Below are 18,379 nucleotides of genomic sequence, written 5' to 3' on the forward strand. Positions count from 1 at the left end.
ATCCCATAACTTTGAGTTAACATACAAGGCGAACCAACATTTTCTTTCATTAATCTGTTTTCCGGCACCCAAACAAACTGCGTATACAACATTAAAAGCCCAGGAATCCAAAACATAAAATTAAAGTAAACACCTAAACACTAAGCATCATTACTACATACAGCATACGACATATATACATGTTGCCTACAATTTATTAGCATCACCACTAATACTGTCTTGTTAATATTATCAATATATTATTTACTCTCATTCAAGGCTAATGAAAGTACATCACATACAAGGAAGTATTCACATCAGAAAATTTTACAGAAACGTCATAGCATCTTTCAACTACAGACAGATCAAAGACATTGAAAACACTATTACTACCATAGTATAACTGTAAAAATAATCATAATGTTATTGTTAAGAAGACATAACAACAACTTATAAGTTGTTTAAATAATGTATAAATTGTCATATAAGTGAATAAAATAGCAAATTTATGCTCAATAAATCGTAATATTAATCAAATAATATTGCATGAGTTTATAATGCTCATAACCCACTTTCAAAACTGTATTATTATAAAAAAAACCATACATAGAAAAAACTGAACCATCATAAAAAAAACCATAAAACCACATACAAACATGGATTATATTCTAGCCATTCATTTTCATGAGAAGTCGATTCACTCTAATTTTTAAACTTATAAAGTTCAGTGTACAATGCTGTACTAAACACTTATAAGACGGAAACAACAAGCACCAGTGCTACGTTCTCTTAAGAAAAAAACATAAAACTGTTGATTAAGAAAAAAAACGCTTAAGTTGTATAATAAATATAATAAAAATAATTTTCACAAGCTGAAGTTTGTTATTCGCAGCGAAATGTTCAGGAAGACGAAAATTATAATATACATACAACAATCATTTTAAAATATTACATAATAATATGGCAATAATTTACAAGAATGGTAAATAAGTAATGTAAAAATAATATATGCAGAAAAAAATTATAATAATTAATCTATAAGTACCATTTGTCTTAGTCTAAGTATTTCGTATAAAAGTCTTATGAAAATACAAAAAAAATTTGTAAAAAAATGTATAATAAATACTTTATCGCAAGTTGTTTTAAAATTATTAACTAATAGTCATAGTAATTATCATCTACCCTGTGTTTTTCTATGTTACCACTAAGTGTGGGATCAGGTCTTCGTCTCTTGAAGAAACCTAATTTCCATAGTAGTAATGTCAACAAGATTAACAACAAAAGCCCCACTAAAATAGCTAGAATGATTATCCACCATGGAATTGGTTCGTTTTCTTGTTGCAGTAAATCCACTTTAGCAGTAGTCTCCACCTATGAAAACCGATGTTAATTGTATTAGAAAACACATTTGAATTAAGTACATAATCATATTACTTAATTTTGTCAAACATTAATTAAAATATTATAAACTTATAAACATTTAAATATATATGATTTATGTTTATATATTAAAATATTCAATATCTGTTAATATTTTATATAAGTTTAATGAATATCATAAAATAAAAATGTGAAATAGACATAACTAATTCAAATAAATTCATCCATATAATGTATCTGTACTTGAATTATTTAATCTAATAATATTTTAAAATATATTTCATATGTTTACAATTCTATTGTTTTTTTTTTCATTATCAATGATACAACTTAAAACTAGGTGTAATATTATTAATACAAATAATATAAAAAACTTACATCAAACTCATCGTCTGAGCGATTTTGTTGCAATGATAATTCGGGAGGTATATGAATTTTTGCTCTCGATACAATTTGAACAGAATCAACTTTGGGAAACATTTCTAGTAGAGTAGAATTCCACAGTCTGTAAAAAAAATAAATGAATAAAAACTAAACTTATAACTCGCTTAATTCACATTCAGTACGATTTCAATAACTATAGTGATACACTGATACTGTATAATATAAAAAACCACAATATCTTACCTAGCTTTAATAAATATGGTTGCCTCTTGATTTTTTTGTAAGTTGTTTATAAGACAGTGAAATTTAAAACACTTTGTATTTCCTGTCAGACAGTTCTATAAAATACACAATTTGGTAAAATCAAACAAACCATTTATAAAATGTTAATATTGCTCACCATTTTAACTACTTCTACATGCTTTCCATTATCTTTAACATATGTTTCTGCGCTAACAACATAATTTTGTTCCCTGCGTACTCTGTTTTGATAATAACCAGAACTACTATTTTTGATGTTGCTAGTTGTTGATTTTGACATCATGTGATTGTTCAAAGCGATATTTTCTGTATTAATACTATCAAGGGGCATCTCTTGAACTCCTGGGCGCACTGGTAAACCTAATGGATTGACTTGTCCTTGAGACATGAAACACTCTCCACCACTTATTGCTGAACAAGTGTTAAAAAATACATTTTTTTTTATTAAAAAGTTACATTCAATACTTTCTTTATCTTAATACTTACCTTCAACGTATGGTTTTTCATCCAGGTACAGTAACCATTTTCTTGGAGTAAAGTGACTGGCTACCTGATAGGGCCAGTCAATGTTTACTACTAGATTGGATACCTTCCAAGGACCGGAATTAAACACTTGATAAGTGTGCAATACTCTGGAACCTACTTCATCGCGATACTTGACAGACAAATCATCTTTCACTTGACCACCATAAAACACTTGTTCTGGACGTGCTAATCTAATATAAAACATAATAATTACATAATTCTAGTATTACTCATTTCCAGTTTATGATTATGTACCTACCCTTTTAATGATAATTCAGCTTGTTTTATGATGTTGGCACGCAAAATTAACGGACTCTGAGGTTCAACTTCATGAGATGTAGAGTTGGAAAACACAATAAAATCTAACTGATTTTCAGAATCATTCAGTTCTTTCGGATCAAAGCGCAATTGAATATTAGAAATAGCAGATTTTTTAAACGGATTTCCAAGAGCACAAACAACTAATGTCTTGTTAAATGGATTACAATCTACTTGCTTTGTCTAAAAATATAAATCATTAATTTTCATTATAATTAATGGTTTTTGGTTATTAAACTTACGTCTTCTAATTTTACAGTGCCTATGTAATTAAACGAATAAGGATGAACAACAAACATTCTACTTTCGTATGCAGACTCTCCCTGGTTGTATGCAGTTGTATTTAAAAGTATTTCAACATGCTGTCCGATTACTAATTCATATTTATCATCTGAAAATAAAATATTATTGATCACAAATATGTTAGAAATGTTAGAATATTATGTTGAAATAATAAATTAATTGAATAAAAATAAAACTTATTTAATTAAGCTAATAAAATGTCACAGTATTCACAGTAATAGTAAATACCTGATGTCCTAGGTAACAACAATTCAGCATTTACATGAACTCTACTTTCACATCTATCATTATTTCCACAGTCCTTATGGAATGTAGCAAAAAATGTTTTTTCTGCTTGGTTTTGATTCAATACCGGTAAATCAGCTAAAGAAGGTACTGGATCACCAGGCCTTAGAACAGGAACATCGTTTTGTACCAGAGAATATGAAATATGCATGGCAATTGGAGACTGAATATCCATTGTGTTTTCCTATAACAGGACCATAGTATAAACAAATGTTTTGGATAGATAGAAATTATTTGAAACAGGTACCTTTATGTAAGCTGTGTGTTGTTGGCACGTTTCTTTTTTGTTGTGGTCTACGGAGACAATATTTTCAATTGTTTGTGACTTCATCATATGATCTGGTCCAAACCAAACCCTAGAAAACTTACGACCTTCTTGAAACGTTTCAGCTTCCAATCTATAACGCAACTGAATGCCCCATTCTCCATCAGATCTAGCTTTGATCACAGATTCTAATGTACAACATGTTTCGAATGTAAAACTGTAACCATTAAGAAAACACTAGTAGTTAAATATTATATCAAAAAGTTTTTTTCAAAAATTATGCTATTCTACCAGGTAACTGAAGATGTTATGTTAGCCGAACAACCCGTTTTAGTTGGATCAATGTTCCGAAGTTTTTCTGGAGGCCGAACCTCAATTGTTATATCTACAATTGGTCGAGCTCTAATCAGTATTGCCATATCACTCTCATAAGCCCCAGATATTAAATCAGGGTAACCATTTTGATCTAAATCCACTCCGTTACCACTTAATGAATATCCTAATGTACGTATTTTAAGATTCTCTACTACTAAATCCTCTGCTCTTATTATCTAGGAATATATAAACAAACAGGTTAGGCACATATTCTTTTAAATCTATATGTTAATAATTTAATAGGAATAATTAAACTAACTTGTGAAGGTTCTACAATGATTCCAAGATCTGAACCTTGATAAATGTAAATAACTCCATTTCCTTCATACGGTGCACCAATGGCTATGTCATCATACCCGTCTTTGTTCAAATCCCCTAAATTGGTAATTGCAAATCCGAATCTAAAAATTTGAATAATGATTGATACATATACTTAAGAACTGCATAATATTTAGATTTAAACCTGGATTCTGGTTTCCCAACGAGCTTAATTGGTGGTTTGCAATTAAAACAATGATCTTTATTGTTCATATAAATATAAACAGCTCCACCAGTTTCTTTTGTAAAATAAAATGGTGCACCAACTATTAAATCTGGTTCTCTATATTAAAACATATAAATTCTAATAACTAATCTTCCATTAATTATATAAATTAAGCTATAAAAGTAACCTAATAAAGAAATATTTACACGTGGATGGCTATAAGCAGCTTTTAAAAAAAAGATAGTTAGTTTAATGCCTAAAAAACAATTTGAACAAAATATGTTTAAAACTAAAAATATTATATACTTGTCTCCATTGAGGTCAGCAGTTGCTAACTCATAACCAAAACTAGAAGCAAATTGCTCTCCACTAATAATAAGTCTTGCATCCATCAGATTTACAGATGGTCTTAATTTAGTAAATAGAACAACCTGACCTGTTCCATTAGCACGTGGGGCACCAGCTGCATAAGCCATATTAGGTTTACCAAAAAAATAGTCAGCAGTTGTAGACATACCTAAGAAATTAAAAAAAATTGTTATGGTGTATATTTTAGTAGAAAAATATTATTCAAATATTTCACAAAAAAATAGTTACCTAAATAACTATGACTATCAACAGGAGATACTTCATTATCTCGAACCGGACTGTAATAGCAAGTTTTATCTCTGTGTAAGAAATCATCCGATACACTAACCATAAATACATTGCCTTTCCAATTATATGAGCCAGGTGAGCCAATAACTACAGTATCATCATTTAACAACATTCCACTAGTGCCAGCTTGGCAATAACCAAATTGTGCTTGACCCCTAAATCATAATCATAAAAATATTAATACAATTAGACAAATTATACAATTTTTAAGCAACGTACTTCTCTGTCTCTCGACCTTTGCATGGTTCCCAACATTCAACAAAATCTAAGTTTTGTGTCAAAGTATAGCAAAGGCCTTGGCCCCATTGGTATTCATCCCCTCGATTTATGTAACGATGTGCACATACCTAAAATGTTTATTTATATATTCAGACACATTATTTGTTTAAAAATTGTATGGCATGACCAAAATAATAGGCAACAACAAAATATTTTTGATTTTTGATTTAAATTGTTTTTTTTCACAATTTCATTGTAATAAAAATTTCATTATAAATGTCCCAACCTCAAAAAAGAACACCTTAACAAAAATTAAAATCATTTTATAACCACATTTTGCTACACCTTTTACTTTGATGAACTTACTATATGATATACTATATAGTATACTTATTTTAAATTAATCTTTATGATGACATTTTAGTATAGAATGTTTTCTAAACATTAAAATAGATAAGATGATATATTTGATTGAATCTTATTGTTTAGTAATCATAAAGTAAAAAAAAAATTATATACTTAAATAAATATGTTATAATAATACCATGACTTTTCCACCACGTCCTTGACTTCGTACAATTACACCCAACCATTGACCATCTTTAATTTCATCATTCTTGGGCGGAGAAAGTTTTGTAGAATCAATAGCTACAAAAAAATTAAGAGTTAATATCATATTTGCAGATACTCAAAATTACATTTTGCAGGATTATTGAAGCATATTATGTCTACTGTGTACAACAAACTGTATACACACAATAATGATTTGGTTAATTCCTGTATGATGATTTCCATATTTATCTTTATTTCATGACAATATGCCAAACATATTACACCATAAGAATATTTACACCCAATAGCTTAATAAAATTAAATACACATAAATACACCTTAAACATTCAATTAAACCCATTTCAATAAAAAAAAACCATATTTATTACAAATTTTAACGCCTTAAATGTAGTGAAACTATCATGCAATGAGGATATTCACGAGTCATTTTTAAAGTACATTATTTTATCAAGCCATCTACAAAAAAGTACAGTTTAAAAATATATAACAATATACAATTAAACTTAATCTTTATGATGATGTTTTAAATAAAATATATCCATAATTAAGTTACCGCATCATATTACACAAGTATCTAAAAATGTTATAGCAATCAATTTTTACAACTATATACTGTAATTTATTTTCATCATGTTTGAATTTAAGGTAAATATTAATTTAATACTTTTTTAGCAACCGCTAAATAATATATTTAATGCATAAGTTATCACTAATGAAAAAATAAAATGCAATTTGTGAAAATATTATTTTATAAAATCAAGATTATAACATAGGGTGGTTGTGGTTTACATGACCAATAAAATCACAAAAATTGTAGTAAAGAACAACAAAATGCCTTCAAACATTTTTGAACATGCACTTTTGATATGCATTTAAAAACTTATACTTCAAAAAATGATATAACAGTAATGAGCGGTCAATTTTTTTTTTCAGAAGACACTAAAAGAATTACATGTCTCTTAAATTACTTGTAGATATGAAAATGGTAAACAATTACATTGCATATATCCACTATACATTTAACACTATCTGACTACAATACTATACTTGCTTATAATACAATGTATACCACAATTTATGTTAGCTACAAGAAAAAATTGTAAAACATGTTATAAAACTAGAAAAATGTTGTAAAAACATGAAAAATAGTTGAATATTGAACATTCAAAGTAAAAATGATCAGTAAAAGTTCAATAGTCAGAAGGTAATCAAGATCATCTAATACACAATTTTTTTTTATTTATGTACATTTATTTATATCCTTTAATACACACTTAATTAGCTATATTTAAAAAATGACATTGCATCAAAATCCCTGTCCAAGTAATATAGTGTAACAGAAAAACATAACAAATTAAATATAACTTTTGTTCTAATCAATATTTAAAGATTTTATGTACCTAAACATAATTTACAGACACTTGTACTACCATTACGCAAATAATTTTTTATATTTATTTTCAACACTTTAATATTATTCGATTTGTTTGCAAAATTCAAATAGCCGATTTGTAGATCTAATTTTTAAAGAAATATTGATGGTAAAAAATGTTTTTTTTAAGTCAAAAAGCTTATTAAAAAAAAAAATTAATATCAATACTTCTTGGAGTTAAATTAATTTGAACATAATAACTTTTTTCAAAATAATTTATTAAAAATTATATATTGATATAAGCATATATTTATTGAAGTATAAACTATAAACTAATTACCAGGGGTCAGGACTTAAAGCATTTGCTTATTTTTAAGGATTGACTATTAAAATGTAGCATAGTGCTATGGAAGTGTATGTCATGTTATAATACGTTTAATTATGAAGTTTAAAAGTGTTTTTTTTTCCCTTGTTTCAGTGATTTTTCAAAAAAATGCTTATTTCCCATTTTTCTGAATATTTTTGCTTATTTGACCAGTATTTCTATGTTTTTATAATGTTTTCAACTATTATAAATATCGTTTACATTTCATTTTTTAGAAAATCCCTCGTAAAATCCATAAAATCCTCTCAAAAGTGAAGTTTAATTTATTTTATAATATAAAAATAAAGATTTATTTCTTAGTTTTTTGATAAATATTTTTGCAAAAATTTAAGTTTTTTAAATGCTTATTTAAATGATTTAAAGTGCTATAAATCCAGAGCCCTGCTAATTACTAACTGTAAATGGAACACTTACGGTAAAAATGTATTGTAATAATAACTTTAGCAAAATTCAAATAACATGATAAATTATATAATAAACAGTGAAAATAAATAACTTATAAAATGTACAACAGTAATACTAATTGATACATCTTTAATACACCTTTTTATTAAGTTCAGAATGAAGATTAAACATAAATCTATATAGAAAAGAGGATTCAAAGTCGTCTGCTATTTATCTATCAAATAACCTATCCCTCCACAAAGAACAAAATCATAAATAATATGCTACTATTCTCAACTGAATGACACTCGAAAAAAAAATAAACTGTCATATTTCGGTTAATAGCAGTAATGAATTTTTGTTTCTATAGCTTTAAATTAATTCATAGTAAAAACAAAACTTCCTCTTTTCACAACTAATATATTAATAACTCCATTTTTTTGGTGTCTGTTTTTTAACTATATTTCTGAATAGCTTAAAAGGATAGAAAACAAGCATTCATTACAACCAAAATACATTATCTTTTGTCAATCATACCATTGGATATATAAATGTGATAATTAACTTTTGAAAAGTGATTTGAGTTTCTTTTCATATATACATGACTACATAAGATTATTACTCTCTTTTTCAAATTTATTTTCCCAGCGCCCACTGATAAATTGTTTGAATGATTCAAATTTATAAAATGAGATAATATTCTTTAGAATTATAATTAAAATATTGATAGTTTTTAAGTAGATCACTAGGAGAAATTATGGTACAGCATGGGAGTTAATAGGTTAAGTAATATAGCTATGATGAGTTGTGAAAAAATATAAAATTCACAAATTTATGATATTCACAATAACATATCAGCAAATTTGAAGAAAATAGTTAAGGTTTTTTTTTTCTTTTTTGTTCTGTTATGAACTAATAATGATTAAAATGTCCTATTCACAGATTAGGTTATTTAATAAGACAATATTTTATGAATTTCTAGTTTCAAATAATTTGCTAATTTTCGTGATTTTAACGTATTTTGTCGAAATTCAAATGTTGAATGCTTATAAAAAAAATTGTGACTATGAATTTATTTTATTTTTCAACTGCTATTGTAACAATATGTTAGGAGCCTTGCATTAAATTTCCAAGCTTTTCTACCCAACAAATAAATTTTATCCATATTAATTTAAAAAACACTAATAGTTATCGAAAATTGCATATGCCTATAAATAGTTCAACTTAAGTCGACATTTTTTGAAAATTTCATGGTGGATAGAATAGACTTATACAAACATTCGGTGAAAATTTCATGTATCTATGGTCATTTGTTTTAAAGTTACATCAAAACCAAAATCGATTTTGTCGAAAATTGATTGTGCGTAAAAATTCCCGTTTTTCCCTTAATTTTTAGTTTGTTTATCCCAATTATTAAGAAAAATATTTTTTACTTTTGACCGCCCAAAGTACAAACTAGATTCACTTTATGATTGAACGAGGTAAGTACTGAATTTAAAAATCGAAGCACTTTTAGTACCTACTTTTACTGTCCCAAAACGTGATGACAGACACACAAAAAAAAAACATCTAAAATTCTAAACATAGCCAAGTACCAACACAACATAATATTATAAACAATATGATATAATCTTTGATTCAAAATCAAAAATATTAAAAATATTATAGCAGTACACAACCCAAAATCAACCAAAAACAGTTTTAGTGAACTATAAAACGCGTGCGTTGTGTATTTAAATACTACGACACGCATTCGTTGTCTCTGCCAACTGTCATTCACACAGATAGGTATACAACCTAATAAACAAATTTACGTTCAGCATTCTCGATACAGTTTTATTGTTTTTAGTTTTTATTATTAGAAAATTAATGTGCTTACTAACAAACTTAAAAAATATAACATATTATCCATCCTCTTACATCGGATCTTTTCGATATTTATTACTTAATTTTTATATTGTTTATTCTATCTATACTTAAAAATTCATTTAAAAATTAATATATTTAAAAATATCTTAGAGAAAGATCGGGTTATATAGTATATTATGTGTTATGATAATTAAGTTTCGTAATAGATTAATTTACTCAAATATAAAAAACAACAATATTGTATCGAGATAGAGAAACGTATATAATATTTTAGTGTGTAATCTACTGTATGTATAAATTGTCCTACTATTCGAGAGTAAACACTCAGATTACGAATACGTACGTGCTATTTAGTAAACCCTTAAAAAATGATTATGCAAAAAACAATTTTGTACATAAAGCACACCAATACCTACTTAATACTTATTAGAATTAGTTTTTTCGCAATGAGTAACAAAAATACTAAAAATAGATGACTTAACATTAAGACTTACAACCATTGTTTTAAATATTTATAACACGTTCTAAAATAAAAATACATTTTCACGATGTATATGCATTATAAATCCTTAAGTAAACATGCATGATGCTTACCGTTTATCAACGGAAACTGTACAAGCAAACATTTCTTTACAATAATTGAAATGCAGCCTCGTCAGTATTTAACGATTGAAGGTCAAACTACAAAATAATTTCGATAACGTGCATACAGATATTGGTCGTATCGTCAAATAAAAAATAATCATAAAATATGAGTACGTGCATTTCACATGCTATTTAAAAACACGTATTATGTTTTTATTACTATTAATTACTAATTGTTATATACGTACAAATGACTGTTAAGCCATGTCGCTAAAATTTAATTCAATACTCTTGATATCATATAAATTATACATTCATGAACTTTTTTTAAAAAGCAATTAAACATCATTTTCATGCCATATGTGCATCATAATCATGCAAAAAAATATAATTATGGTAGCTATAACATTACAATTTACAAATTTATGAGGTTTTGTTCCAATATTATAATCTACATTTGATTATAAATTAATATATCTACAATAAGAAGTTATTAAACTTTGTAAATTAAACTAAATTAAAATTGAATAAATTAAGTAAAGCTGAAAATTAAAATGTAAATATTAATACGTAATTACTAATGGTTCATAAATGATAAGTCTAGAAATTTCAAAACATTAATATAAACTAGAAAATAGGTAACATTAAAATCACAAAATATGACCCGAATATTCGAAAATCTTTAAGTATGAAAAACATGAACAAGAATAATGGATTTTTAATAGAACGAAACATTTTGTATGTAGTATGTTCATTGTACCAGCTTACTTAGTATACAAAACGATCAACAAGAAAAAAATAAACGAATGCATACAAATCTGAGTTCTAGCTATCAATAATTCTAAGCTTGAGTTTTATTTTTTTAAATAAATTTATATTTAATGTGCATATCAGTATCCAAAACAAATAAAATAATAAAGAATCGTTATTGTTATTGTTATTTTAATTTTAAATGTATACAGATAAATAACAAAAATAATTTTTATAATGATCATTCTTAGTAAAAAAATTAATTAGTTTTAGCATCTCTATTTCTTTATTCTTTAATATAGATAATATTCCAACATGGAATATTAAGATAATTCAATTAAAATTTAAATCTAACATACATGTGATCATCTGAAATAAATTACTTGACACGCATAATAATATTGTAAAGAAAATATTTCAATAGTACCACAAATTGGATAAAGGTACATTACAATAATTCATAGGACAATAAATATTGAATTATGGACCTACTGTTCAACTTTTTTTATTTAGTAATATAATCATAAGACGATTATTTTAATAACAATGTAGAATTAAACAGAAGTGATATCACAATAAGTTTGCTAAAAAATGTTGTAATTTTCCATCATTCCAATCATCAAAACTTGAAATACTTCTTAATTAATAAAGTGCTATTGTCTATTTTAAAAGCAGAGAGTGCCACAAATACTTTGAAACTCTCAATTTGGAAGTAATACAGGGTTGATCAGTTTAATTAAAATTATACATATTATATCATGTATACATATGGTAACCAACTGAATTAGTTTATTTTAATAACCACCAAACTGCTTATTAAAAATTATATTTTTAATTTGTCTACATGAAATATATGTATAAAATATCCACCTAATTGCGGCACTGTTTCCAAGACAACTTTTTTTTGAAAAATACTCAAATCATGAAATTAAAAATATTGATAGTTGTTTATAAATCATAAGTTGTTTTACCAACTTTGAGCAAGTATTAAAAAAAAAATGCAATAATTACATGCATCATTTTTCAAAGGAAAACTTTCGAAATAATGCATTTCTCAAAAATCATGCTTTATACACAAGAATAAGTTTATATCAAATTTAGTAAGGGACTTAAAAAGAAAATAATATCTTACTTAAGAGTACACCATAACCACATGTGTTGTTTCAGTCTTACAAGTGCGTAACATACCAAATTTTATGTTCAGCAGTTCCAATTCAACTCCATTAGTTTAAAATTTAGAGTGAATTGACCTCTTATGAACATTAAAGGTAGCACGATTATTAAGGTTTTCACAGAGGCATTTTATTATATTTTAATTTTAAAATGAGTTATGAATGTTTTTATAATTGTAAATTGTTTATATATCTTAAAATACTCATAACTCGCTTTAAAATTAAAATATAATAAAAAGCCTCAGTGATAACCTAGATATAATGTTATCTTTAATTTTAATGTAGCTAAATTGGAACTGCTGAGCATCAAATTTGCTATATTACTCACTTTGTAAGACGAAGACAACACATGCGGATGTGGCGTCCTCTTAGCTTAAACTAACTAAATATTTAAATTTAATATTTTAAGTAGTAGAATGTTCATGGAAATATCCTGAAAATATTATAAAAAAACCTAACCTACTTTGTTTTGCAATAACATTTGTTTGTATGAAACCCAATATTAACAATATTGAATACTTGCAAAAGTTAATTAAATAATAAATATACATTTTAAGCTTAATATTACACATAACAGTGCAGTTAACTATTTCATACATAAACTTTGAATCATGCGTTTATAAAACGTATTTTTTTAAATATGATCAGACCACACTAATGTGATGAATTTAAAACTCCAACTAAATTAAGCAGTATTTACATGGCAGCAATGCTTGTTATATAACAATCAAAAAAAAAATATTCATAAATATAGTATGAAATAGGCTTTAATAAATTATGTTATGATGCAACACATAACATATTAAAATGCAAATTGCGAATTGCGATAAACAAACCATGAACAAACACAAAAGTTACCATAATTTCACTTACAGGGGTCATAAAGTCCATTATTTGGGTCTGTTTTAAAAAAGAAAACAAAAATCATTATTATTAACTTCAAAAATTGTTTAACCTGATAACCTCAATTTTCATGAGATATTGTTTAAGTTTATGAATTAAGAATTATACATTAATATTATATAATTATAATTATTAATAATAATATAATAACATAGGTATATAACTAACAATATAAATAACATTATCAAACGCAGTTAGTATTCTACATTAGTTATAAACTTAAATTTTTATTTTTACATCATAGCACATACTATATAATTGATGATGATAAAATAAATAAATAAGAGTTAATTATAATATTCTTAATGTATTGGAAAATTGGAAAAGAGCTAGAAGTCACTCAATAGCAACACTTTTACAAGTGATTTATAATTGCCTTCTATTATTAGTTGGTTAGAAAATGAATATGTCCTGATAATGTGACAGTAGGCTCATTGAATTAATATATGTTCTACATATAAGGAAAACTTCACTGGTTTTGGCATCACATATCACTTAGTTATTTAAATATCCAGATGCCAGAGTAAGATTTGGTATGACCATAAATTTGTCATTTATGATATTTTGCAATAAAGCATTATTTGTAGGGTTCTTTCTTTTTCTTTGAAGTTTTTAATTTTAAAATAGTTTACTTAAATATGCCTTTTTCAAAATAAAAAAAAATATGAGCTTACTTCGCTTTCCATCAGTAACAACCTGTATGCAATCATCATGATATGATGTTAATGGACATTTATATAACGCCCCAGACTGGTTAGTTTTTGGTTGTAGGTTTTTACCTATTGGAGCACCAACCAAAATCCTGGAAAACAAAAAGAAATTGGTTAATTTTTACCAGGTATTTTACTGATGAAAAAAACTCAATTAAAAAATGTTATAAACTAATGATTCCCTTAATTTGAGATTGTACTGTAAAAACATAAATGTGTCAAAAACAATTTTACATTTATAATTCTATACATGGCAATTACATAGATTTTTAACAACAAAAGGTACTTTCCAAACATTTAGAAACCATGTTTTGATTAGAAAATAGATTAAAAGACCTACATTCACACATTTGTTTGTAGATTAAATTAAGAATTACATTTGTGAACAAAAATTAGGTAACAACACAGACAATAAAAAGAAAGTACACTAACCAACTGTTTTCTACTTGTAACTTGATCTCGTCATACGACTGGTGTCCGGCTACGGAGTAGCCAAAGTACGATACTTCTAAGGAGCGTTTGACAATTGGCAGCCTAGTCTCCAGGTTGAAGCCATGGGCACGGAATGCACAGTCGCACAGCAACAGCAGCAGGGACAACGACAATGACATCATGGAGGGCGCGTTTGGATGAGGAAAATCAACGACTGTGGTGAAGGTGGCAGTATTGGCTATCGGGTCAGCAGCCCAACCACGACGACAGTGGCCTGCAGATACTGCTCCACAAAGAGATCATCTTCGGATCAGAAGAGCAAAGTGACGACTCCCGGCCGATGTGTCCTAGAAATGTCCGCAAAGTACAGTCGCGACCACAGCCCTATGATACCAAGATTATATAGCTTGACAACTCCCCAGGGGGAGACCTATCGACGGGCCGGTCAACGACAGTCGACAATCGGTGATGGCGATAAATCGGTCGGGATCGAAACGATCGGCGATCGCCAAGCTAGAGAGAACAAAAAAAAAAAAAAAAAAAAAAAACGATAAGGATAAACGCGTTTGAGTGCGCCGCGGACGAGTGGCGAGTGCGACAACGACAACCTGTGCGTGTCGTGTGGTGCGCGCGCCGTCGTCTGCTTATTATTGTTGTCGTGCCGCGGTTCGTGTGTACCGCTACCCGCCGACCGTTCGTGTCGTACGTGGGCAGCGCCGGTCGTAAACAATGAGCCGCCGGGCGAGACGGCACTATAGCAGTTATCAGATTGTTTGTTCGGGCGGCGGACCGTCCGATTGGCCCACTCCTTCACAGCCGCCTGTGGGGCCGTGGATGGAGCGTTGTCATGACGTCGTGTACAACGCGACTTATGTAACGACACCGATGATTAAATATTATACATAAACGTTAGGTACAGACAACAGACTGCACAACCATAATGCAGAACTACAGTGCATTGTAATTTATAATAATATGTCTATGGTTACGCCTTACGCGATGATATCTCGGCGATACGACCATTGATGTTAAACCTATTATTATTATGGATACTGCATTCCTATATCTTCACTAAACTTTAAAGGACAACATAACAGAGAGAGATACCACATGATTCTCCTTCCTCGGAAGCTTTTTAGCGATGGAGAAACCAACAAGAGAGAAAACAGATGTATCCGTGGTGTTACGGTTTAACATGTGGTGCCTCATTCCCGCAATGGTATCAATTGTGTATGCTAAGTGAACTTGGCTTACCGATTGTTTACAAAATTTGTATACACTACTGTCACTGCTGTAGTAATATACAACCGTTTCGGCGTTTCCCTATTCTTTTTGTTATATCCCCAAATATTTAATGTATATACCTAAGTATAACACTTTATAATTATAATATATCTTTAGAGGACGTAATACGGCCATTCGTTTTCTCCGTCTTACGAGTGCGTAACTTTGAACATTTTCACTCAACAGATCACGTTTACCTATATATGTATCTTCATTTGTTTTAAAATTAAAGTGAATTTTTTTTTTATTATTATTAGAAAATTAATTACAATCTATATTGCATGACACAATAAGTAAAATAGATAACTGATATAACACTATATACATAATAAAAATACACATGAGGCACACGATGAGGGAAATCATCCAGCGATGGTATACCCTCCAGTAATTTATTTATTTTTTGTTCATTAATTTAATAGGTCACGGCACCAATTTCTTTTAAGTGAATTGACCTCTTGTAAACCTTACTTTTTAGCAAGTTTAGCGCATATAATATAGCATAAATTAAAAATGCTAATAACTCATTTAAAAACTGAATTACCATAAAAAAACCATACAAACACGGATAATTTTCTTACCATCAAGTTTCATACCAGTGTTACGTCCTCTAAATAGTGGTGGGTTGGTGGGTACTCAGTTGGATAGGTGATTCCCACTCCTAAAAATAAAATCAGCCATAAATACATAGCCATGTAACATGGTAACATCACACCTAAATTTTTTTATTGTAAGTGATTTTATAGTTTTGATATACCTAATATGCATTACAGACTACAGTTACAGAAAATTGAATAGGTAGGTACTTAATTCTGTTGAAAATATGGATTATTTTTTAAATTAAAATACTCAGCTACGGCTACATACTAAAAATAAAAATAAAATACAAAAACATATAAATGTACATAATACAATCAATAATCATAAAATTCATATAGTTTATGTACTCTAAGTCACTTTAGAATGTCGCATCCATAAGCAATTCATAAAATGAATGGTTACAATACCGTTAATGCTGCCATGTGTATAGGGTTATTAATCGCTACGGAATAATATTATAATTTACTTGTGTGTGCCTACTATTGGGTGCTACTTGTGTATGAGGCTGTAGTATTGCAGACTGCAGTGCAGTGCATACGAGGCGTTGTACCGCGCTCGCCGCCGTCCCATTTTAAGTACAACGAGTGTACCAACGATAAAAGAATACGACAACGACGACGGTCGACGCCTAATGGACCGTTGGCCGCTGAATAAGCATCGCATTATTATCATATTATTATTATTATGGCATGGCTGCGGTCTACGATACATTCGACATTCCTATGTAGTTCCTACTTCCTAATGTTCACACTTCCTAATTATTCCTATACATATTTTCTTCTATTTCGTACAGCAACCGGTCGTCGCTTGATAAATAATTGTGCCATTATTATCGTTGGGTGCGCTTGGCAGTTGGTGGTGTAGTTCTGTGTAGGTACATAAATTACTTTCAATAAAAAAAAGTTATTCAACTTTGAAGGCATACAAATATTGACACTGAATAATGAATATAGGACTCAAAAATTATAGTAGCTAAGAATTTAAATTGATAAAATAATTACAAAAGAAAATGTTTAATTTAAAATCGAATAGAAAATATAACGTAATTAAATATAATTCTCAAATGTCAATTTAAATTATCGTCGTTGATTGGTAAAACGTAGATATCTATATGACACGGACTAAGATAGTATATCTACTATCTTAGTCCGTGCTATATGACTAACAAAGATATTATTATTAGTATTTAGGTAAGTATCTATATCGCGATATCGGTGGTATCTATCTAGATTCTGGGCATCTACTTGTAGTTTGTATATGGTCACAGTTTAGTAGTTTACAGATGTTATAAAGTATAAACTATTAACTATAAGTGTATACCTACTATATATCTGTGTACACTGTAAACGGTACACCTATAAATATGGCTATTATACTGGCTAGTACATAAAATAGGTACCTACCTGGCTACCTATCGATATCATAATTCAAAGAAATGTTCATGAATATACAGGAAATGTAATTACTGTGATTAATGATTATTTTATATTAATAACTGATATAAAAATATTGCTAATTATTATATAATATTATGTATATTACGTATAGTGTTAGTGTAGGTATACTGTTTAGACATATATTAGACATATTACATTTTACATTGTATAGTCGTATAGATAGTTTAAACAAATATGTATCTACCTACTTATGTAACATACTTTACATACTTATGACTTTATGAGATATGTCTTATGTTATATAATTGTTATGTATCAATATCATGACACTAACTTAATTATTTTTCTTGTAATTTAACCACCTAATAGTTCTAATAAGGGTCCCATATATTTAAATAAATAAATGTATAAATATACACATAGGCGGCATCTAGGGGGGCATGAGGGTGCAGTTGCACCCACGAACATTTTTCTGGGGGGGCAAAATTATCATTTTGCACCCACACACAGACAATCACAACAGTAAAA

General features: G+C 28.3%; 1 protein-coding gene across 2 annotated transcripts; it reads right to left on the reverse strand.

The window, feature by feature from the left end:
* Nucleotides 1–810: 810 nt before the first annotated feature.
* On the reverse strand, nucleotides 811–15,184 carry mew (multiple edematous wings). Of its 2 annotated transcripts, XM_015507886.2 has the most exons (19): nucleotides 14,571–15,184; nucleotides 14,103–14,230; nucleotides 13,399–13,425; nucleotides 5,980–6,083; nucleotides 5,436–5,563; nucleotides 5,157–5,371; nucleotides 4,866–5,076; nucleotides 4,539–4,676; nucleotides 4,335–4,476; nucleotides 3,992–4,251; nucleotides 3,683–3,917; nucleotides 3,379–3,619; nucleotides 3,090–3,238; nucleotides 2,789–3,030; nucleotides 2,491–2,720; nucleotides 2,144–2,415; nucleotides 1,987–2,081; nucleotides 1,738–1,864; nucleotides 811–1,350 (listed from the first exon to the last, which is right to left on the reverse strand). In XM_015507886.2, exons 1-19 carry the CDS (start codon nucleotides 14,750–14,752, stop codon nucleotides 1,135–1,137), a joined length of 3,342 nt encoding a protein of 1,113 aa, XP_015363372.2. In that variant the 5' UTR covers nucleotides 14,753–15,184; the 3' UTR covers nucleotides 811–1,134. The 2 variants fall into 2 exon arrangements, with proteins under 2 accessions (XP_015363372.2, XP_015363373.2); XM_015507887.2 differs by lacking the exon at nucleotides 13,399–13,425.
* Between the last annotated feature and the right edge of the window lie 3,195 nt (nucleotides 15,185–18,379).

This window comes from Diuraphis noxia, unplaced genomic scaffold (assembly GCF_037042655.1).
Source record: "Diuraphis noxia isolate RWA-SAM2 unplaced genomic scaffold, SU_Dnox_SAM2 contig0001, whole genome shotgun sequence".
Taxonomy (NCBI): Eukaryota; Metazoa; Arthropoda; class Insecta; order Hemiptera; family Aphididae; genus Diuraphis; species Diuraphis noxia.